This window comes from Cricetulus griseus, chromosome 3, assembly GCF_003668045.3.
Source record: "Cricetulus griseus strain 17A/GY chromosome 3, alternate assembly CriGri-PICRH-1.0, whole genome shotgun sequence".
NCBI classification, from domain to species: domain Eukaryota; kingdom Metazoa; phylum Chordata; class Mammalia; order Rodentia; family Cricetidae; genus Cricetulus; species Cricetulus griseus.
This window is the reverse complement of record NC_048596.1, coordinates 109,644,206-109,665,438: the sequence shown is the minus strand read 5'-3', so window position 1 is coordinate 109,665,438 and position 21,233 is coordinate 109,644,206. Positions and strand designations below refer to the sequence as shown.

Sequence of the window (21,233 nt, the reverse complement as noted above, 5' to 3'; positions counted from 1 at the left end):
AGAGCAGGTTGGCTGGGCAGGAGCCACGGGGCTCCCAACGACGCCTGGCCCGCAGTGTGCAATGGATCCGGGTGGGAGGACGCCAAACGCTTGGAAGCCTAGCGGGGCGGGGCGGCTCTGGAGAGAGCAAGGGAGGGAGGATCAGGCTGCGGTCCCCGGCCTGACCCTTACAGCGGGAGAGAGGCCCCGCCCCTTCCCGCCCCCTCTGCCAAAGGCAACCTCTCATTGGACAATCGCGTTGTCCGTCACGCCCCGCCCCCGCCCTGCGAACCTCCAGCTCCACAGAGCGCTGGGGCGGTGAGAGCAGCGCGGCGTAGAGTGCAGGCGGGCTTCGCCGAAAAGCCGGACTCGGCCGGCGCCGGGTTCTGGGATCGCCGCCTGCAGCCATGACCCTAGCAGTCCGTCCCTCTGCCCCGGCTCCGGGTGTCTGATATCCCTCACAGTCTTGTACAGCTGCTGGAGAGGCGGCCGCTGCCCGCTCGTCGCTCTTGGCGCCTTACGGGACTCCCTATCCGGAGCTGGGAGCAGCGCGGCCACCGGCGCCCCTGTGCAAACTGGGGGTGTCTGCTGGAGCAGCCCCCGCCGCTGCTGCCCGTGGCTCTGGCCATGGCCTGGCGGGGCACAGAGCCGAGCGTCCCGGGGGCGCCTGGAGGCGTCAGGCTGGGGCTGCTGCTGCAGTTGCTCCTGTTCTTGCGGCCAGCATTGGGTTTCGGGGACGAGGAGGAGAGGCGCTGCGACCCCATCCGCATCGCCATGTGCCAGAACCTCGGATACAACGTGACCAAGATGCCCAACCTGGTGGGACACGAGCTGCAGACGGACGCCGAGCTGCAGCTGACAACTTTCACGCCGCTCATCCAGTACGGCTGCTCCAGCCAGCTGCAGGTGGGCGCCCCTACCCCCACCCCTGGAGATATACAGGGACTCCCAAACTCCTTCCTTGGAATCCCTGACAGATTAAGCCCTCTGTTCCCTTCCTAACTTGAGGGTACAACTTGTGGAAAAGTGATTTCCACCCCCCACCCCACCCCCCACTTTTCTGTCCCTCTTGGAGACTGGAAGCCAAAACGTTGTGTAAGTCATCTGGCCCGCGAAAGAACCCATTCTTACACCCCGCCCTTCCGTTTTTCTCCCCTGCCCATGTCTGGCCAAGCCCCTAACCCCAGTGGAGCTGAGGCTTATCTTTGCCAAGGATTCCGGCAGCCGCTGCTTGGTGGGCGAGTCCTGGCAGGGCAGCCAGTTGCACCTAAAACTTGGAAGGAGTGATAAGGAGATAGAACTTCGCCCTTCCAGGTCGCTCATCGACCTCCTGTCTCCCTGAATTTTTCAGTGTAGGTTACCAAATAAAATATCACTGTCGAATCGTTTCCTGCAGAATGCCTCCGCCGTCACCCTGTACTCTTCAGAGGTCGTACAGGAAAGCGTTGGCCTGAGTTCTTTCTTGTCCTTAGGGTTGGAGGCAGGTTTAGTGTTTGGAGGGACTGAAAAAGCTCCAGGAAGGTAGTTTGCATATCTGAAGAACTTCTCCCCTCTCCTTTGGAGGCAGTCATTAAAATGTTAAAACTTACATATTTGCGATGATATAGAAATTCTTCCTACAATAATACCTGAAAAGTAATTTGCATATACAAACGTAGTTACAATTTCACATATACAGCGAACTCAATCAGGAGGTGGATTGAAAGGAAGTTTTAAAAACTTAACACTGGTCATGTTTTGGTTGGTGAGGCTGAGTGGCTTTAATAAAGCTAGAAGAGAGAGCAGTTGGTGAAAAATAGAGGTTAGAGTTGTCCAGACTGAAACCTCAAGAGATCTTTAGTTCTGCCTGCAGAGAGATAAGAAACAGACATACAGTTTACTTACCAGCTCGTGTTTTTACATAGGTCATTTTAAAAGCTGGATTGTGGTCTGGGGAAGATGGTGGGGTTAGACCTGTTGTTGATGAAATATCCCTGTGGAAGTTTCAGGACTTCAAAACTAGGTTATAAAAGCTTAAGAAATGATCCTCTGCCTCTCATTTGGAAACAGCACATAGCTGACATCAGTGGCAATTTTGTTGGAGAAACAGCTTTTGCAGGGATATATATTTTTAATTACATGTATCCTGGGGAAGCAGCCAAGCTGTTTTGAAAGTCAAGACTGGATCCCTTTACATGCTGGAAAATAGTTACTTGTAACTCTAGACTCCATAGACAACATCTGTAAGGAGCCAAGGAGACTGTTTATCAATGCTGGAGGAATTGAGGACAGCAACTGGACTCCCGCCTGCTGGTATTGCAATTTCAGGGGCTTAACGTTTACATCTTCCTATTGTGTCTCGTTATTATTCATTGACGAAATGCTAGCCAAACAAATCCCCAGAGATCAGATCCCCTAACCCATATCTCTTCCTTGAGTCTAACAGTCTCAAATTAGTACATTTTCTGTTGTCAATATGGGATTGCCTTTTGAAAATTAAAATGGAAATTAGGAAAAAAAAACCAGAATGGTAACAGGATCTCTATTTTCTTACAGTTATTTTTAAGGTGACAGAGAAATGAGGATAAAAGTCAAGCACCCATCACCTAAGTGACCAAGTCACTTTATTAGACTTTTTAGATCTTTCAAATGGTAGCTAGAAGGAGAGGGATATTGAAAGTCAGTTTTTAAAAGTTTATTTTTGTAAGGTTTATGTGGAAACGATATGAAAGCTCCATATATTTATTTATTCATTTATGTTCCTCTGAAAAGCGTTACTAGATTCCCAACTAAGGAAACTGTAAAAGTGATGGATAGTAGGCACCAGTATCTCAAGTCAGAGTAAACAGACATATTCCCAGTAGGCTGGCTTAGGAGTAGATATTGCCTGGAAGCGTTCACTCAGTTTTGTGCATTTGCTCAAAGCCCCATTCATTGTTTTCTTTGTTCGTGTTATTACTTTTCCAGTTCTTCCTTTGTTCGGTTTATGTGCCTATGTGCACAGAGAAGATCAACATCCCCATTGGCCCGTGTGGTGGCATGTGTCTTTCAGTCAAGAGACGATGTGAACCAGTCCTGAAAGAATTTGGTTTTGCCTGGCCAGATAGCCTGAACTGCAGCAAATTCCCACCCCAGAATGACCACAACCATATGTGCATGGAAGGACCAGGCGATGAAGAGGTGCCCTTGCCTCACAAAACCCCCATCCAGCCGGGAGAAGAGTGCCACTCTGTGGGAACCAATTCTGATCAGTATATCTGGGTAAAAAGGAGCCTGAACTGTGTTCTCAAGTGTGGCTACGACGCTGGCTTGTATAGCCGCTCAGCTAAGGAGTTCACGGATATTTGGATGGCAGTGTGGGCCAGCCTGTGTTTCATCTCTACCACCTTCACTGTGTTGACCTTCCTGATCGATTCATCCAGGTTTTCTTACCCTGAGCGTCCCATCATATTTCTCAGTATGTGCTATAATATTTATAGCATTGCTTATATTGTTCGGCTGACTGTAGGCCGGGAAAGGATATCCTGTGATTTTGAAGAGGCGGCAGAACCCGTTCTCATCCAAGAAGGACTTAAGAACACAGGATGTGCAATAATTTTCTTGCTGATGTACTTTTTTGGAATGGCCAGCTCCATTTGGTGGGTTATTCTGACACTTACTTGGTTTTTGGCAGCAGGACTCAAGTGGGGTCATGAAGCCATTGAAATGCACAGCTCTTATTTCCACATTGCAGCCTGGGCTATCCCTGCAGTGAAAACCATTGTCATCTTGATTATGAGACTAGTAGATGCCGATGAACTCACAGGCCTGTGCTATGTTGGGAACCAAAACCTAGATGCTCTCACTGGCTTTGTGGTGGCTCCTCTCTTTACATATTTGGTGATCGGAACTCTGTTCATTGCAGCGGGTTTGGTGGCCTTATTCAAAATTCGGTCAAATCTTCAAAAAGATGGGACAAAGACAGACAAGTTGGAAAGGTTAATGGTCAAGATCGGGGTTTTCTCAGTACTGTACACGGTTCCTGCAACCTGTGTGATTGCCTGTTACTTCTATGAAATCTCTAACTGGGCACTCTTTCGGTATTCTGCAGATGACTCTAATATGGCAGTGGAAATGTTGAAAATTTTTATGTCTTTGCTTGTGGGCATCACTTCAGGCATGTGGATTTGGTCAGCCAAAACCCTTCACACGTGGCAAAAATGTTCTAACCGATTGGTGAATTCTGGGAAGGTAAAGAGAGAGAAGAGGGGGAATGGTTGGGTGAAGCCAGGGAAAGGCAATGAAACTGTGGTATAAGACTAGCCGGCTTCTACACTTTCCTCATTTTGAAGGAAATTACTCAGTGACTCTCAGTTTGAACAAACTAGAAACACTTTAGCACCCCCCACTGTCAGCCCACCACCCCTCACCCCACCCAGCATCATAAAAGCGACTTTGGAATGATCCAAAATGGAAAAGCCAGTTAGAGGCTTTCAAAGCTGTGAAAAATCAAAATGTTGATCACTTTAGCAGGTCTCAGCTTGGAGCGTACAGGTCCTGCTTAGATTCCTAAAGTCCAGGGTGATGCTGTTCGCCCCTACCGGGTGGGATTTCAGCTGTGAGTTGATTACTTGCAGGGAGAAAGATTAATTTTTTAAAACTCTTAAATTTTAAATAGTAACTAGGTCTTTCAGATAGCAAAGTGATCTATAAACACTGGAAACACTGGGGTGGGAGGCGTGTTGCAGAGTTTGATAGTTTGGCTGGTCTAACATAAACATCTTCTGGCCTACACTGTCTGCTGTTTGGAACTCTGGAGCGTACTCCCAAGAGGTGGTGTCAAAATCCTTCAGTGCCTTTGTCGTAAAACAGAATTGTTTGAACAAACAAAAGTACTGTACTAACACACGTAAGGTATCCAATGGATCTCTCTCTCTCAAATTTCAACATCCCTATTCTAGGCAGCCCCTGTTTTCCTCACTTTTCACTAATGACTGAAGGAAAATTATTTTTATAGGACTTTTTTGCACTGCAGCATGCCTAATGAGGGGGGAAGGAAAGGTGATTCACTTTCTGACAATCACTTAATTCAGAGGAAAACGAGATTTACTAAGTTGACTTCCCTTACCGACCCCAGAGACCTATTGCATTAAGTAATGTTAAGCAATTGGGACTTAAAATATTTTAGTTTGTTTGATTGCATCTAGGCAGACGCCAGTCTGGAAGAACTGAAATGTTAAATTTCTTGGCAACTTTGCATTCGCACAGATTAACTGTGTAATTTGTGTGTGTCAATTACAATTAAAAGCAAATTCTTGGACCATGACATAGTATACTCAATTGACTTTAAAACTGTGGTCAGCTTGCATTTGTAGTGATAGTGCCCCCACCCCACCCCCAGCATAAGAATGTTATCAGAGTTTGGTCTACTTACCACAATGGAGACTTATTCAACTTTGCAAAGGCAACTAAGGACAGCAGACCCGAATTCTTGGTGCATAATTGTTCCTTAGTAATTGGCAAAGGCTCCTTATAAGACTTCATTAGAGGCAGTGTGGCCTGGAGTATTTATATGGTGCCTAATGAATCGCCAGAATGCCAGCCAGAAGCTGGATTGGTTAGGAGGGGATATAGTATAGACCGTATGAAATGAGCTGCAAGGTCTAACAGCACAGGTCTTAATTGCCTTTGCTGGGGTATCCAAAGCTCTTAAAATTTATGCTTTAAGTCCCTCACGAGGGGGTACCCGCTAGCAACCTATCAAAAGTTGCAGTTCTTTTAAAATTGTAACTGGCGTTTCTCTTAACCTGCCGTAGGCCTTTTAATCACCAGATCTCTGGGACAAACTGTTGTACATGTCACAGGTTGCTCTCCTCATATTTCATACCTGTCTGCTTCAGCAACTGCAGTTATTTATTGATTCACGCTTTGTCCTTTTAGTAAGAAAGCTCTTCTTCGTGTTTTGCCAATTATACTTCATAGAGAAACATTTCACAATTTCACAGACGCTAGATCCCAAATAAGTGATCAAATTCTGGAAATACACATTTTTTAAAAATTGGATGTTTTTGTTGTTGTTGTTTGTTTGTTTGTTTGTTTTTGAACTTTATGTCTATGACTTAGCATTTTCTCCCTGTACCCTTTCTTTTTGCAAGTTATGCAACTATCTGAGGTCAAGATGCATATAAGGCCCAATGTGTGTTCAGAAAGGAGAGTCTTGGGGCTTGTGAGAAAGACCTCCATGGACCTGGGTGGCCCCTGATGCTTTACACAGTCTAAATACCTAAGCTAGACTACAGCATAAGGCTCTAGGAGCATGAGAACTGATCCCTGGAAGGGCCAGTTTAACTCCTGAAAGAGCTGCCTATGAAATGTGAAATGGACACACCCTGTGCTGCTCGCAGACAGTTCCCATAGCTGTCCAGGGCCCTGGAGTGTGCACCCAAGGGCAGATTCTGCCCTTACTCACGCTCTGCTCTGGTGTCTTGGGAGTTGTGCAGTGACTCTGGCCCAGGGATAGGATGGAGGACCAGGCAATAGCTGACTGCCTTTGCTGTGTAGGCTTTTTAATGCAATTCTCCTTATAATGCTTCAGGGCTGGGCCACAAGTAGGTGTTGGGCATGTGTCAACAACAACCATGACAACAGCAAGCCCTTGGGTGAACCTGGCCATCTGCATTCTGAATTCTGGAGCTAGTATACTGACAATTTTTCTGTCCCATCAGTCACTTGCCTTTTCAGGGGAAGTTATGTTTGAGTAAAAGGAGCTGTCAGTTCAGACTAGTTTAATAGTCTTAGCAATGTCATGGAGTTGTTAGACCTTCCCTTTCATATTCCAGATGATGGAGAATGTTTCTAGTTTCCAGGAAAAGAACCTGGTGACTGAGGAGTCCCTTACTAATACCCTTCAAGCAACCTAATCACTTCTTCATGTCTTTTCCACTAGCTCCTTCTCACACATCCCTTCCTAGATTTCTCTACCTTTCCATTATTAATAATGACAGAAAACATCAGCCTTGCTTTGTGGCTATCTCCATACAAACTCCCTGGAACAATCAGAGTAGGTCCCAAGGACTGAACTCCAGCATTTACTGTGGCCTTGGACACAGGAAGGTCAGGGATTGGAGTGTTCCGTGGGACTTCCGCAGGTATGTTTGAGGACAGCAGCATGCTGAGCCGAAAGTTAGGGTTTTTTCTTTTCTTTCTTTCTTTCTTTCTTTCTTTCTTTCTTTCTTTCTTTCTTTCTGTCTGTCTGTCTTTTTGTTTTTTGTTTTTTTGTTGTTGTTGTTTTTTGAGACAGGGTTTCTCTGTGTAGCTTTGGAGCCTATCCTGGCACTTGCTTTGGAGACCTGGAACTCACAGAGATCCGCTTGCCTCTGCCTCCGGAGTGCTAGGATTAAAGGCATGCGCCATCAACGCCCGGCTAAGTTAGGGGTTTTTTGTTTTGTTTTGTTTTGTTTTTTTCCTTTCTCTGATATCTAGCATGAGTAAGTGTGAGTGTAATTTTCAAGAACAGTCCTCAAGCTTCCAAATGTTCTGTTAAGCACAGCTAAGGGCACCTCTGCCTAACCTCTGTTTTGATAAACCCCTTTGTCTTGCTTCATAACAGCCAAATCTTAGGGCAGAGGAACGCTGTGTAGGGGAGAATTGGCCAGAAGCACCTGGTGGAACTACTGGGCTGATGATATCTTTCTTCCTTTGTGGTGACCCATTTCCTGGTTGCTGAGATGGCTTCTGAGCTGGCACAGTGCCCAGAGGCCTGAAACAAGGGAAAGGTGATACTATTTCCTGAGACATTCCCTTACTTTCTTCTTTCCATCACTCCCTCACTTTTATTCACTAAAGCCGGAACCCAAGACACACACACCCTTACTGTCTGGCCCTATCTAACAACATCTCCAGCCCTCTGTTCACAGAATTAAGTGTCTTTGGTATTGAGTGCCTCATTGGGTCATGGGACACCAAGATGGACTTTGCATCCTCAACCCTGGAAGAGCAGTCACAGTTGAAAGAGGTTTCACCAGTGTGATCTGTCTGTTTAGGGACTCATAGCAGCAGTTAGGAAGGGAAACCAAAAGGGAACAGGTTTTGGCAGGAACTGCTTCATGTGTAAATTTCATCCTGTGATGGAGGGCATGGGGGAGAGTTTCTATTCTTGCCAGTCATGAGTCCTTGGACTTGGACAATGTTCTTTGTTCTTTTATTGTTTTTTTATTTCAGAGTCCCTCTCTGGGTTTGCAATGTGTCTGGCAAAGGACCTGGTTATCATTTTCCCCTCATGCCTAGGTCAAAGATTTGAAACTCCTGAGAGAGCATTTTGCTCCTACAAAGGATCATATATTGAAGCCCCAAGTAATAGATTTTGTTCCACTGGCATCTGGATAGAGCTCTCTGTTACTTTCTTTTGCCATGCCCCCAACCCCCACCCCAGCATACCTCTTCTCTTCGACTGATAAGCACATTTGCCCTGGTGATAACTTATTTTTGTTTCTCATTTGTTTTATTTCCCCTCTTTGCAGAAGCCAATTCCTAGTATTCACCCAGGCAGTTGGGAGAGAGTCTTTTTGGAATCCCATATGAGCCACATCGTCAGAGCTTTTGTGCCTTCCTGATCTCCCAAAATGTTCAGTTAATGATCACTGTCATCCCATTAGGCTTCTGAAAAGGGTTAAGCACAACTCTGTGCCACGAAAAAAAAAAAAAAAAAGTGTCAGTCCCCCCTCCCAAGCTGTACACATTTCAAAATCCTGGAAGTTTAACAGCTGAGGTCTTGACTTACTGTGGGCATAGGGAGAGGTAAGTTGCTTTTTAGAGCTTTCCTAGTGGGCATCCAGGTGGTTCTGAGTTTCTTCTACCTCACAAAGATGGGGTGAGGCTTTAGAAGGCCCAAGGCTGAAGGCCCCTTGAGCTCTTCATAAGAAAGATGAACTAAGTAACAGTCCCAGTCTGCAGAAAGATAAAATACACTTAGAGCTGTTCTATGTAGCAGTCTGGCTAGTTGCTCTCTGGCATTTTCTTGGATCCTCATGCCTCTCAACAGTTCTAGAAACCTGGAGGCAACCTGGGGCCATTCAGATGCTTGATGTAGAGGTACCAGGCAAACCCTGCTATACATACCCTGAACAAATTGCTAAATTTCAAAGGAAATAGGCCCTCCTTTTAAGGATGTACAAAAGTGTGTCTGCATTGATGTCTGTACTGTAAATTTCTAATTTATCACTGTATTAAAAAAACTTGCTATTTAATTTTGTATTAAAGGAAAATAAAGTTTTGTTTATTAACTAGTGTGTACTTTGGTGTGTTTTTTGAAGGTATATGGAAGTCCCCAGCACTGAGAAAGGGGATCAGTTTGTTCAGTAGTTTGAGAAATTGCTCTTTTGGCTTGTGCTATTTTTTTCCCTGCTCGGATTTCTCCTGGGTTGTCAAACCCCCACAATCCAAGGTCAATGCAAGCAAGTGGATCATATGATGCTTAGGATGTAGCTAAAGTTCTCAAGCTGCTACCCCAATGATACCACCCCTCTCTTGGTGTATCCAAGAGAGACCATCTTTCCCTTTGAAGTTTAGTCTAGTGGCCTGAAAACAGATTTCTTCTTGCTGCTGGAGCTCCAAACCTCTTACACAATGGTTCTGGTTTGTGTATAGCTCATCCTTCTGGGAAAAGAAATCATCTTGGGCTAGTTTTCTAGGTTGGGTGGTTTCTGTCCCTAAATCCAGAGAAGTCACTGGACAAAGCAGCTATGTTAGGATAGTAGGTGAGATGTAGTGTAGTGGTGGAGTAATTGCCCAGCATGTGTGAGGCTCTGGGTTTGATACCCAGCAATGCAAAACAAAACAAAAACCATCAGGACATTATCATCATATCCAGTAATATGGACCACACAGAGAACAGGCGAGCCACTGCCAATGCTGATATCTGCTGATGTCATGGTTGAGATTTTCCCTCTTGATTTGCTTTAAATGCTTGCTACCTTTTTAACTGCATTTGAATACCACCCTGCTTGGGGATGAATAAAAAGCTCTGTACAAGGATTTGCAATACTACTCTCCTTATCTGCAGATTTCTATTATAAATTTTATCTTAAACCCAAATGAAGGGAGGCATGTAATTTAAATTCTCTTCCTTGTAAGTCAGGCTGTGTTTCTCATTCTATTACCTACTCATTAAGTAGTTATGAAGTTAAGGGAAAGTCAACACAATCTGGAATGAATTCATAATAATCCCTTGCACTTGTAGAAACACTTTCCAATAGAAAATACCATATGCAATTTTGTTTTATTCTCAGGGTGTTTCTGAAGTAGGGCAAGCATTGCTTGCAGAGAGAACCCAGACTTTCAGAGGGTGAGAGCAACCCAGTGGGACCGACGGAAAGTGAGATAGTATCATGTCAACTTTGGCATTTTGTTTTTCTTCTACATGGGATTTTACTTTTATCATGCCTGTGGTTGTATTGCATCATCTCAAAAAAAAAAATGTGTTGAAGGCCCAATACTGGATATCTGTGAATATCACCTTATTTGGAAAGGGAATCTTAGTATATGTAATTAAATTAAAATGCATCCATATTCCATTGGGGTCTCCCTTAACCCTAAAGCTGCTATCCATCAAGTAGTGGTACACGTAGACACAGACACACAGGGAAATGTCACATGCTTAGGAGTTTGAAGTTCTGTAGTTACAGGCCAAGAAAGAAACATTAAAGTTTGCAAGAAGCCTCCTGAACAAGAAAAATCATGAAGGATTCTTCTAGGAGTTCCCGGAAGGAATAATTGATTTCAGGTTTCTAGTTTCCAGGACTGCATGAGAATTCATTTCTTTTATTTTTCAGTAGAGATCACTTGCTACGGAGACCGGTAGGGAACTGAAACAAACTCCATCCTTAAACTCCATGCATTTCATTAATACACAAGGCTCACCGAGACTAAGACTGGCAGGCATGCCTCTCCATGAATCCCACCCATGGGCTTCTGTGTTTTAGGGCTTATAAAGCATAATCTCTACAGTAAATAGTTTTATCCATAAACTGGGCACCTCTAGAGTAAACTCCATGATCCCCGACACTCAGTCGGTTTGACCGAACTTGGCTGATCTCCCACCCACCTACCCCCAGTGGGAGATCTGTGTATGGGGCCAAGACCCTAACTGGAATGCAGGCTAAGGATTTTCGGCATTTCTGTGCTGAGAACTGAGTTTTCCCTTTCCCATTTTAGTCTTCACAGGCGATCATAATTTTAAAGTTGAGCTGACTCTTGACCAAAAGGGTCAGCCTGGGCCTCCTGTTTCGGAGGTTCTAGGCCCAGAAATAAACTGCACTGGGAGAAAGGCTCAGTCTTCTAAGTTTTCCTTCTCTGAGCAGCTAAGCCGGTAGGATTTGGGGATCTATGCTATATTCTGCAAATGTTTTAGCCTTGCAGAGCTTCAGCCCAAACCACTTCAAAATGGGCCTTGCCATTACCTGAGGTTCCTAGAAAGCCCTGCCCTCCTTTCTCAGACTCTCTCATCCTAAGGTTATAAAATCCAGAGCTCAGTTGATCAGTAGCCCTTCATGGCAAAGGAATCTGACTTAAAATCCCATGATGAGAAAACATAAAATGGAATGAAATTCATTCCATTGCCCATGAGTTGCTTGATCTCCATCCGTCTCCCACCAGGATTCCTGTCACCACTGAGAGGGAAGTTTTAAATTCTTCCTCTGAGGACTATTAGTTTGGGTTGGGGGTAAGAAAAGAAAAGACAATTAAATGGGAAAAGATCACAAATTCTTCCACAGTGCCTAAGCATGGTATCTACATACAAATTGAACAGAAGACTCAAAATTGTTGAACCTTACATAGATAATACAAAGAGACAGGGGCCAGGGCTTCTGGGAGGAAAGGAGGTGGCATAGGCCATGAGAGATGGAAAAAGGAGTGGGATCGGAGAAGAGCCTGGGGGAGGAGGATGTGTACTTCTGGAAGCCACACTGCTGGCAACAGGCAGTCTTTCTGAGCCAGGTGTCACACCCATAGGGGTTTCTGCTAGATGGAAAGGGGGAAGAAGAGCACAAAAGGCTGTGCTTTCCTCTGGTGTTTACTAATCCTGACAGATTAAGTTTCTTTTTCCAAAGGTTAGCTTTCTGGAGCCATTTCTGTTCCTGTCTCTACAGAGGCTGCAGTTTCTCCAAACAACTGGCTTGAGGCAAGCCAAGAACAGTTGAGTACTGTGTGAGATTTTGACTCCCTCACATCCAATCCTCTTTCACCCAAGAATGTGCTTAATCTTGTGGCCAGGCTACCTTTCTAATGAGAGATTAAATGATTGGGTAGCCAAATTTCCTGAAAGGCCTGAGGATTGCATCATTCCATTCTCTGTGAGACTAAGTGGCCATGGTATAAACCATGTGATGGAGCGTAAGTCACAGAGAAAAACCAGACTTAGTTTTGCCATTTCCCTCTAACCTCCTTGCCTATGCATGTGTGCATGTATGTGGGAAAGGCAGGGGTTTGACCAAGGAACTTCAGTGACTTAAGGCTAGCAGAAGGAAACCAAAGATAACAAAAGCCATTGCTCGGTAGGATTTTCTGGAAAAATGCTAGGACATCTGCCAGCCTCAAAAATGGGTTACAAAGTAAAGACCTACCAGACAGTGTTACTTGTTCTAGTTTTCTGTTTCTTGCCATGTCTTCTTTGCCCTAGCAAATATTTGCAGAGTGTCTGCTGCATATTTTCAATACTGGAGTAGGCCAGGAAAAGAGAGAGGAGGTGATCCAAAACAAAAACAAACAAACAAAAAACATTGAAGACAAAGTCCAGCTTTGACTCCCCAAATGCAGATCAATACCAGAAAGGGAACTTAGGCCATATTAACAAGATTTAAACCTGGAAAAAGCCTTGCTTTGTAAATACTGGTTTTACAGCAGAATGAGGGTGCATTGTGTGCCAGTCACTGTTCTGCAAAGGCACTATGACCAGCATATGCCTCCCTTGACCCCCCCCCCAAATTGGTTCAACTAGTTCGTTATATCTTTGATATCATTTCTTCCTGACCCAAGTAAGCCTCAAGGCTTTGATGGATTTAGCTCAGATAGAATGGCTTCAAATACCCAACATCATTTAACCCTCTCTCAGCTGCTCTTATCTCACCATTCAAGTTTTCCCATTCAAGTTTTCCTCACAGAAATTTGCAAGAAAGAAGGCAAAAGGAGGAAGAGGAACAGCAGAGACCGTGGCTCTTAGAAGCCTGGCTCTGTTCCTCCTAGTGGCCCTCTACATTCAATATGTAAAGGATGAAAGCTGAAAGCTACCCTGATGTGACATCAGAGACATTTAATCATTAGACCGAGCTGACTGCCTCCAGTAGGACATTTTTTTCTGAATACGTGTTGATTTATAACGTTTATATCCAGTAGGACATTTCTATAGGAGTCAGCTTTGTGTCCTTGAAGTTGCTTCTGTCAACACTGCCATGTCATAATTCTAGAACCCCAGATAGATTGTTCTATACATGTGGAAGGAAGTACAAGCCCATCTGCCCTCCTTTACCCCAGTGAAAAGGACGAATGTGTGAATAAACTTGACCCTGTGCTGCCTGGAGGTAGGTGTAGGGCACCGTTTCAGCATAATTGGAGCCTGAGATTCTCAGACTGGGAGGGAACCCGAGCTGAAGCCAAGTTGTGAAAGGCCTTGGAGGTCGTATTCTCTCCTGGGTTGGAACAGGGGAGCCAGTTGGAAAGCAAGAAAGGCTCCTGTCTCTATTGGTGGCCTTCTGGGATTTGCTCTTGTGGCTGTGTGGAGTGTGGGCCGGAGAACAGGCAAGGGGGAGCATGGATGAGAAACGGGCAAGACCAGAAAGGAAGGTGCCGAGGGGCCCAAGAGGTTTGGGTCAACAATTTTCACACAAAACACAATCGTATCCTTGCAACCACATTCAGTGAACTCGAACTTTATTTCTAAAATGTACTCCTGTATCTCTAGGAGTTGTGATCTTTGTTCATCTGATACAGTGCACTCGAAATGAAAAGCTACAGATTAATTACATTCATAGTCATAGGGTCACAGCACTGACTGGGAGGTTCTGGGGCGTGGGTTTGTCTGTGCTGTCTGTCAGGCACTCCTGTGGAACTGAGGGTCTGTGGCACAGTGGGCGCTAGTGGAAGGCACGGGCTCTTTATGGTAGAGAATAATGTTTAGTGTTTATGGCGTGCTCTGGGACCCACCAGCAACGCAGGACTCGGAGTTTCCTGCCAAACTTACTTCCTGGAATAGTTGACACAATTTCCTATTAAAGCTTTAATTTAATAGAGCTTTAATCCCAGGCATCTAGCTAGATTTTCCTGCTTAACAGTTTCTTTGCCAGCACAAGCTGAGGTGCCTGACAGTTCCTCTGAAAAAGATAACATGGGCACACACTTTTTTCCTAGTCCTCTTCCATTTAAATCAGAAATTCTGGATAACATTTTCCATAATGAACGAGAACCCACTTCCCAGGTCTCTTTGTTTTTGTAAACCCCCTGCCCCCCAATAGCAGATCTTCCTTTTGGATTTGCATCAGCGTTTAGCTAACTTCCTGAACCATTTCACTCATTTCCTGACCCTATTCCAAGGAAGGGAAAACATCCTCCTTCAGAAATAAATGCAAATAATTGCAGAGATTATTTCCATTAAATAAATAGTGCAAATGCAATGGAATTTCCTGTAAGAGGTAAATTTACCACAGATATTTCAACAAAATCTATTTTGCCATGGCCTAGTAGGTCCCATTATATTTGTAGGTAATCTGAGGAATTATAACCATTTTGTCAGTTAAGTATGTTTTAGAGAGGTAGGCTACACACAGTTGCAATATTTCCTCTTGCTGTTTTTTTCCCCCCACTGAGAAATCTGAACACTAGGAAAATCGTTATCTTTAAATCAGTAATTTTGAAGAGCTTTTGTTTTTTTTGAAATAGGAATCTTCTGCCACCTACTGGTCAAGAGGGGTAGAACAACTTCAGGACAGAATCGGGATTACAACCCAGTCTCCCAGAAATAAGGATCTTTGTTTGCTTGTTTATGCCTTTTCTTGGAAGTAAACACACTCCTTGAAAGCACTTCTAAGTACCCCTAAAGCCCAAGAATGCTGAGGTGAGGTGACAACAAACATGTCCCCTATGCATTTCCTGTCATTCTCTTTCCTCTTGATTGATGCTTCCTCCTGAGAGCCGGTTTGCCTTCTAAGCGTTATATTGGCTGCATTTTAAGAGTGGGTGAGAAGTTTCAAGCTCTTAGAAGGAGATGCATTGAGAGAGAAGTTTGAGAAGGCCTCTTTCTGCTCAGCTGTCTATTAATAGAGAGGAGTGATCTTTTTCTACTGAAGCCATCTCATGGATATCTTCAAGATGAATTTTAGGTATGCACAGCAGCAGCTGCTCTTTTGAACTGCCTTATCTGGTAAGCGTCAGAATTTTTGAGGAAAAGGATGATGGGGATCTCAAAGATGATGTTCTTCACTTACCTCCAGTCTGTCCCCGTCCTGAGAGAAGTCTATCTACGACAAGTAGATGTCTGACCTCCTTGCGCCATGCCCACAAATGTATTTATTAGTGTGTCACAGGAGGTAACATTCTTCATTGTGTGATGTCCAAAGTCTGAAGTTTGGCTTTTCTTCTGTCCCATTTTCCCATTCCCATGACCTCTTCCTGTGATCCAGCCAGCTCCAACTACTCTCAGTTTTATACCACCCGGCAACACACACACACACACACACACACACACACACACTTTGACTTCTGCTCTTCTGTTGTACATACTGATCCCTGTCATTAGGATGACACCATCCCATCACATCTATTCAATTCATTCTTCAAGTTTATGTGCTCTGTCCTAGGAAACTTTCCATGGTCTGACCCAGAATAGCTGATGACACCCTCATCTGCATTGCTTCCCAGTATCCATAAATGCTTTGTCATATTACATTATACTGTTTCTCTGTGTTTGCCTCCTCGACATCTGTATGTCTCAGGGACAAGAACCACTCATCAGCTGACACGATGTCAGACAGTTTGTCTAAAAGCCCCACAAATGTTCACTGATGTTCAAGTTGCATCTGTTTGTGCAGAAGATTGTTCCATTTGCTACAGTGTTTTAACAGGAGAGAAAGATTGTGGAAAACTGCTTCAATGATGGAGCTGGAAGTCAGATGTCTACATCTCCCAAAACAATTATCCCAAATGACCTTAGTCTTTACCTACTGGGGACTAAGCTCTAAGTTTCTAACTCGTTTTAATTCTGCCACATTCCATAGTTAGGGAACCCGCCATCTAACACAGGGTTTATGAAGAGCTGGAGACATTTCATGAATTCTCTAATCATTTACAAAACTGTTTTCCATGTGCACTTGCCTTTATTTCTGGTAAGATGTCTATGTCTGTGATGCTGGAAGATTAAATTCCAGTGATCAACAATCCAAAATAGGGGCTGGAGAGATGGCTCAGTGGTTAAGAGCACCAGCTACTCTTCCAGAGGAGTTCAGTTACTAGCACCCACATGGCAGCTCAAAGCCTGTCCATAACTCTAGTTCCACAGAATCTGACATCCTCCCACAGACAAACATGCAGGAAAAACACCAGTGCACATAAAATAAGAGAAAACTTAAAAGAATCAATCTGAAATGGACATCTACATTTGATCTTCACTGGGTCTATGGACATTACCCTCCTCTTTCATGCTTCAGTACAGAGGGTCAGAATCTAACGAGTTTCCTTCCATTGCACTTTGTTGGATATACCTTCAGGTCCCAGTTGTTTTAAAAGATTTTGATTTTGGCCATGATCTATTTGAACTGTATTACTCATCAGTAGGTTCTCAAAGGAAAGATAATAGTGTGTTTTGAACTTTTTGTTTTGTTTTGTTTTGTTTTTTTCGAGACAGGGTTTCTCTGTGTAGCTTTGGAGCCTATCCTGGTACTAGCTCTGGAGACCAGGCTGGCCGCACAGAGATCCGCCTGCCTTTGCCTCCCAAATGCTAGGATTAAAGGTGTGTGCCACCAACACCTTTTTAACCCTGATTTTTATTTTGTATGTATGACTTTTTGCCTGTAGTATGTATGTGTACCAGGTGCATGTAGTGCCCCCATAGGCCAGAAGAGTGTGTCACATCTCCTGGAACTGCAGTTAAGGAAAGTTGTAAGCCACTATGTTGGTAATGAGACTCCAACCTGGGTCCTCTGGGAGAGCAGCCAGTACGCTTAACCACTGAGTCATCTGTCTAGCCCCATGATGTGATCTCTTACCAGCTCAAGATTTTGCCAGATGTCTCTTGGCTGGAGACTGTTCCTTAATAAAATGATGAGAGTATGCTGGAAAGTCACATACAGAGCCCATAAGTCCCACTCAGGCAATACACACTGAATTCTGGGTAACATCAGAAACACTCATGCAAAACTGATGGCTGAAAAATCTTGCCTCTGTCATCTAGGCCTACACTGCTCTGAGGCTTCTCCTATCTGGCAATAGGTACTATTTACAAAGTCACGGTGGGTGGCTGGCAGATCTGGCTTCATGGGTGAATGACCCAGACAGTCATTCAGGACTTTACTTTCTTGGCCATCTTGCCAGCCTGCAGTCTCATATTTTTATTTTATACCTGGTCTTGCAAATTATGTTGCTGATCCTTAGTGGCTGCATATACCTGAAGCAGCTGCATGTAGGAGAATAAGCAAGGGCTTAGACATTGACAGTTCGAGGTTCAAATACTGGTTCTACAAGGTCATAGCTGTGTGAACTTGGATAGGTTAAACCCTCTAAGCCTTACTGTTGCCATATTGGATATAGTTATTTGGTTATTATGTTATCTGACTTGTATAGTTGCCATGGCAATTAAACAGTATTTGATATGGTAACTGCTAATGGCTGAGAATGGCAAAAGTGGTTTGAAAACAAGTAATCAAAGAGGAACAGAATTCCTTAGTACAAAAAGCAAATAAAATGAAAACAAACGCGGTAAAAAAAGTCACACATACCAGTTTATAAGGCTGGTAAGACTCCTAAGAATAAGATCCTAACCAGAGTGGTTTATGTTTTACAGAGGGTCTTCATTCCTGCATGCTGGGACAATCTGAGTTTGATGCCTGGGACCCACCTGGTAGAAGGAGAAAACTCCCAAAAGTTGTCCTCTGACGTTCAAGTGTGCTCTGTGGCATGAAGTACACACATGTGCATACACACCTACCCATATTCTCTCTCTCTCTCTCTCTCTCTCTCTCTCTCTCTCTCTCACACACACACACACACACACACACACACACACACACACAGAGTAAATAAATGGAATAAACATTATAGATGATAAGTATTTTCCCCAGTAATATACCCTTTCTTCTATTTCACTTTGGAAACCTCTGAGGTAAGACACTGTATCTATTATAAGATCTGTCACAAAGCAGTTGGCCAGTTTTTGTTTATTTGTTTGTTGTTTGTTTTTGATGGGGTCTCATGATATAGCCCAGCCTCGCTTGAATAAACTGAGATGGGGGGGGATAGTTTGAGGGGTAAAGTGCTTACTATATAGAATCATGACGGTTTGTGTTCAGACCCCTAGCACCCATGCAAAAGCTCACCCCCTGCCATCCACGCCCCCACCCCTGGGCGGGGATGGGAGTGGGGTGGGGATGTGCCTGTAACCCTTGAAGGGACCGGCAGAAGCAGCAGGTCCTTGGGACTTACTGGTGAGATAGTTCAGCAGAAATGGTGAACTGCAGGTTCATGGGGATGGATACCTGGTGTCAAGTAAGGTGGAGGAAGACTGCTAGGTTGAGCTCTGACTTCTAGGCACAACTGTGTGGCTGAGCTCACCACTATCACCATTACGTGGAAGAAATTAACCAATTTATTTATTTATGGTTAAAGAAGCTGAAGCCTAGAGAATTGACATGACTTGGTCTAGCTTACAGACCTTGTTTGTCCTCAGCAAAGGCAGCACAGAGTCCCTTCTGGGGATCTGTTTTTTTTGTATTTTGAAAGGATTAATCATTGCTGAGGGCCCCAAGTGGACCCATCCCTTGGAGCTATTAAGCATGTCCACATTGCTTTCAGAATTGCAATGATGAGATTATCTGGGAAATGTTCAAGTCTTTTCTATTTGTGCATATCTATTGGTTTGAGTATAGAACCAGAAAGGAGGAAGAACTACTGTGCTGGCATCTATTTGCGACTCTCAGAGAACTCCTGGACAAAAACAGTCCATCAGATGACCTTTGCTGAACACACAGTCCCAGGACACTTTGGGCTGTTGCTCCTCCTTGCTCTGGTCCTTGGATTATCTGCAGTGCGGCTTCTGTGTTGGATGTGATTGATTACCCAACACTATCTCCAGGACCTGGGAGTGACCTTTGGCATGCATTTGTAAGGAACCAGCTTGGAAAGAAAAACAAAAACTGCAAAGCGCCCTCTAGCCTGCCTGAGATAAGGGGCCTCAGGGTCCTTTTCCATTACCCTGACAAAACAATCCAAACAATAAAAAATCCATAAGAAAATACTCTGCTTCCAAGACCTTAAAAGAGAGTTCTCATTTCGGGCCACTCAGTCACATGATATCACCCCTGTGTGAGACAGACAAATGTTTTTGTGAGTGAAGGAAAAAGTGGGGGAAGAAGAGAAGGAAAGACTAATAAGAGAAAAAGAGAGAGGGGAGAAATGAGCGATGAAGTGGAATGCAGAAGAAAAATAATTATGGGTAAAAAAATTCAAAGACACACAGAGAAAGACTGTTAGAAATGAAATGTTGGGCTAATATTTATTTATCTGAATAGTCCCAGGAACTAAATTAAATCATCAAAATGAACAGCCCAGGCCACCGCATTTAATTGACACAAGCTTGTCCTCTGAACATGCAGAAAGGAACAGTGTGGGCTCTGATAGCAATTTGCCACGGGAACATGTGCATTTTTTTTTTAAGTCTTGGGCCTCAGTTTTCCCATCCAGAAGTAGGGGAAATGAGTGAAACGGGACATGTGAAAGTAATTTGAAAAATAGAGTGTGACATAAGCAAACAGTCCCGAATTTACACTCAAGCTGGATCTATTCCACTTAAATCAAAACAGGCTCCTCCAGCTCTCCTTTTCATGGGCTTCAGGGATTTTTTTTTTTAACCTTGTGTTTTAAAAATAAATAAAAAACATTTGTAATCCAGTGATCTGGTTACATCATTAGGTTCAGGTGGATTCATTCCAAATCAAGGATGCAATGCTGAAATCCAAATCTAAAAGGCAGAAATGGCATCTGGTTTACTCTTCATTGCCTAGCTAATTTATTGGAGTGGAAAGGGGCAACCCTGGGCACGAATGAGACCTGGCTCCAATTCCCATACCCAGATCACGAAGTTCTGTGCCATGTGACTCAAGGCGATTCCTCTACAAGTCTTTCCATTTTCTTTTCTTTCTTTCTTTTTTCCACTCCACCTTTAGCCATACTGCTCTCCTGGTGCTGTTCTCACAAGGTATTGGGCATTTGTGTTTACCTTCTCTCCTGGCCTCTGAGAGCCTCTACCTCCATAGAGCAACCACATACACAATACAGCAGCTGTAAAATGTTCAGGCTAACTTAGCATCTCCCTTTCTCTTACCTTAAGCACACGCGGTGATTCCTCAGTCAGGTGTCTTGCCATTGTCACCTAAGTCTTGTCTTGGATCTGAGTGTCTGAGACACTGTTTGAAGGCAGTGCATTGAAGGCCCAGGATGGGAAAGGAACTATCTGATGATTTTGTACCATCTTGAGTCGCAGTAATGAAAACAGACTCTAGATAGCTTAAATAGAAGGGAAAAGTTTTGTCCAATAGGAGGATTAGGCTTAGAAATGAGTAGAAATTAGAAACAACTAGAAAGTCCAGGGCGCTGTTAAATGAACCACAGCAATAATGACAAGACAGGCACGGTTTTGTCAACATGCATGCCCTGCTGCTTTGGAAAAGGGGGCTGGTTGAGAGCCACTTCCATCTTCCGTTACTCCTCTAAGAGTCTCAAGTCTTGTTTACTTTTGATATCCTACCTCATATTAAGAGACTCCATAGTGGAAACCAACCATAGGAAATAAGACTTTAGGTGGCAGATATCAGAGAATAAGCGTAGAACACTCGTCTACTGGAGCTAACAAAAGATCTTCAAGGATTTTGAGTCTAAGCTTCTGCCCCGTGAAAGGATGTCTTCCATTCATGGGTTAAAAGTCCAAGTACACAGCCAGGGTATTTAGTATCTATTAATAGGAATAATGAGGCTCTAGTTCTGTCTGCTCACTTAATGCTGTTTAGAGGGAAATAATAAATATGAAATTAAAACAAATACAA

The 21,233-nt window shown here is 44.0% G+C and overlaps 1 protein-coding gene across 1 annotated transcript; it reads left to right on the top strand.

Annotated features, from left to right (window-relative positions):
* The first annotated feature begins 272 nt into the window (after positions 1 to 272).
* Fzd4 (frizzled class receptor 4) lies at positions 273 to 5,998 on the top strand. The gene is made up of 2 exons (XM_027407595.2): positions 273 to 885; positions 2,926 to 5,998. The coding sequence occupies exons 1-2, from the start codon at positions 607 to 609 to the stop codon at positions 4,252 to 4,254; spliced, it is 1,608 nt and encodes a 535-aa protein (XP_027263396.1). The 5' UTR covers positions 273 to 606; the 3' UTR covers positions 4,255 to 5,998.
* The last annotated feature ends 15,235 nt before the right edge of the window (positions 5,999 to 21,233 follow it).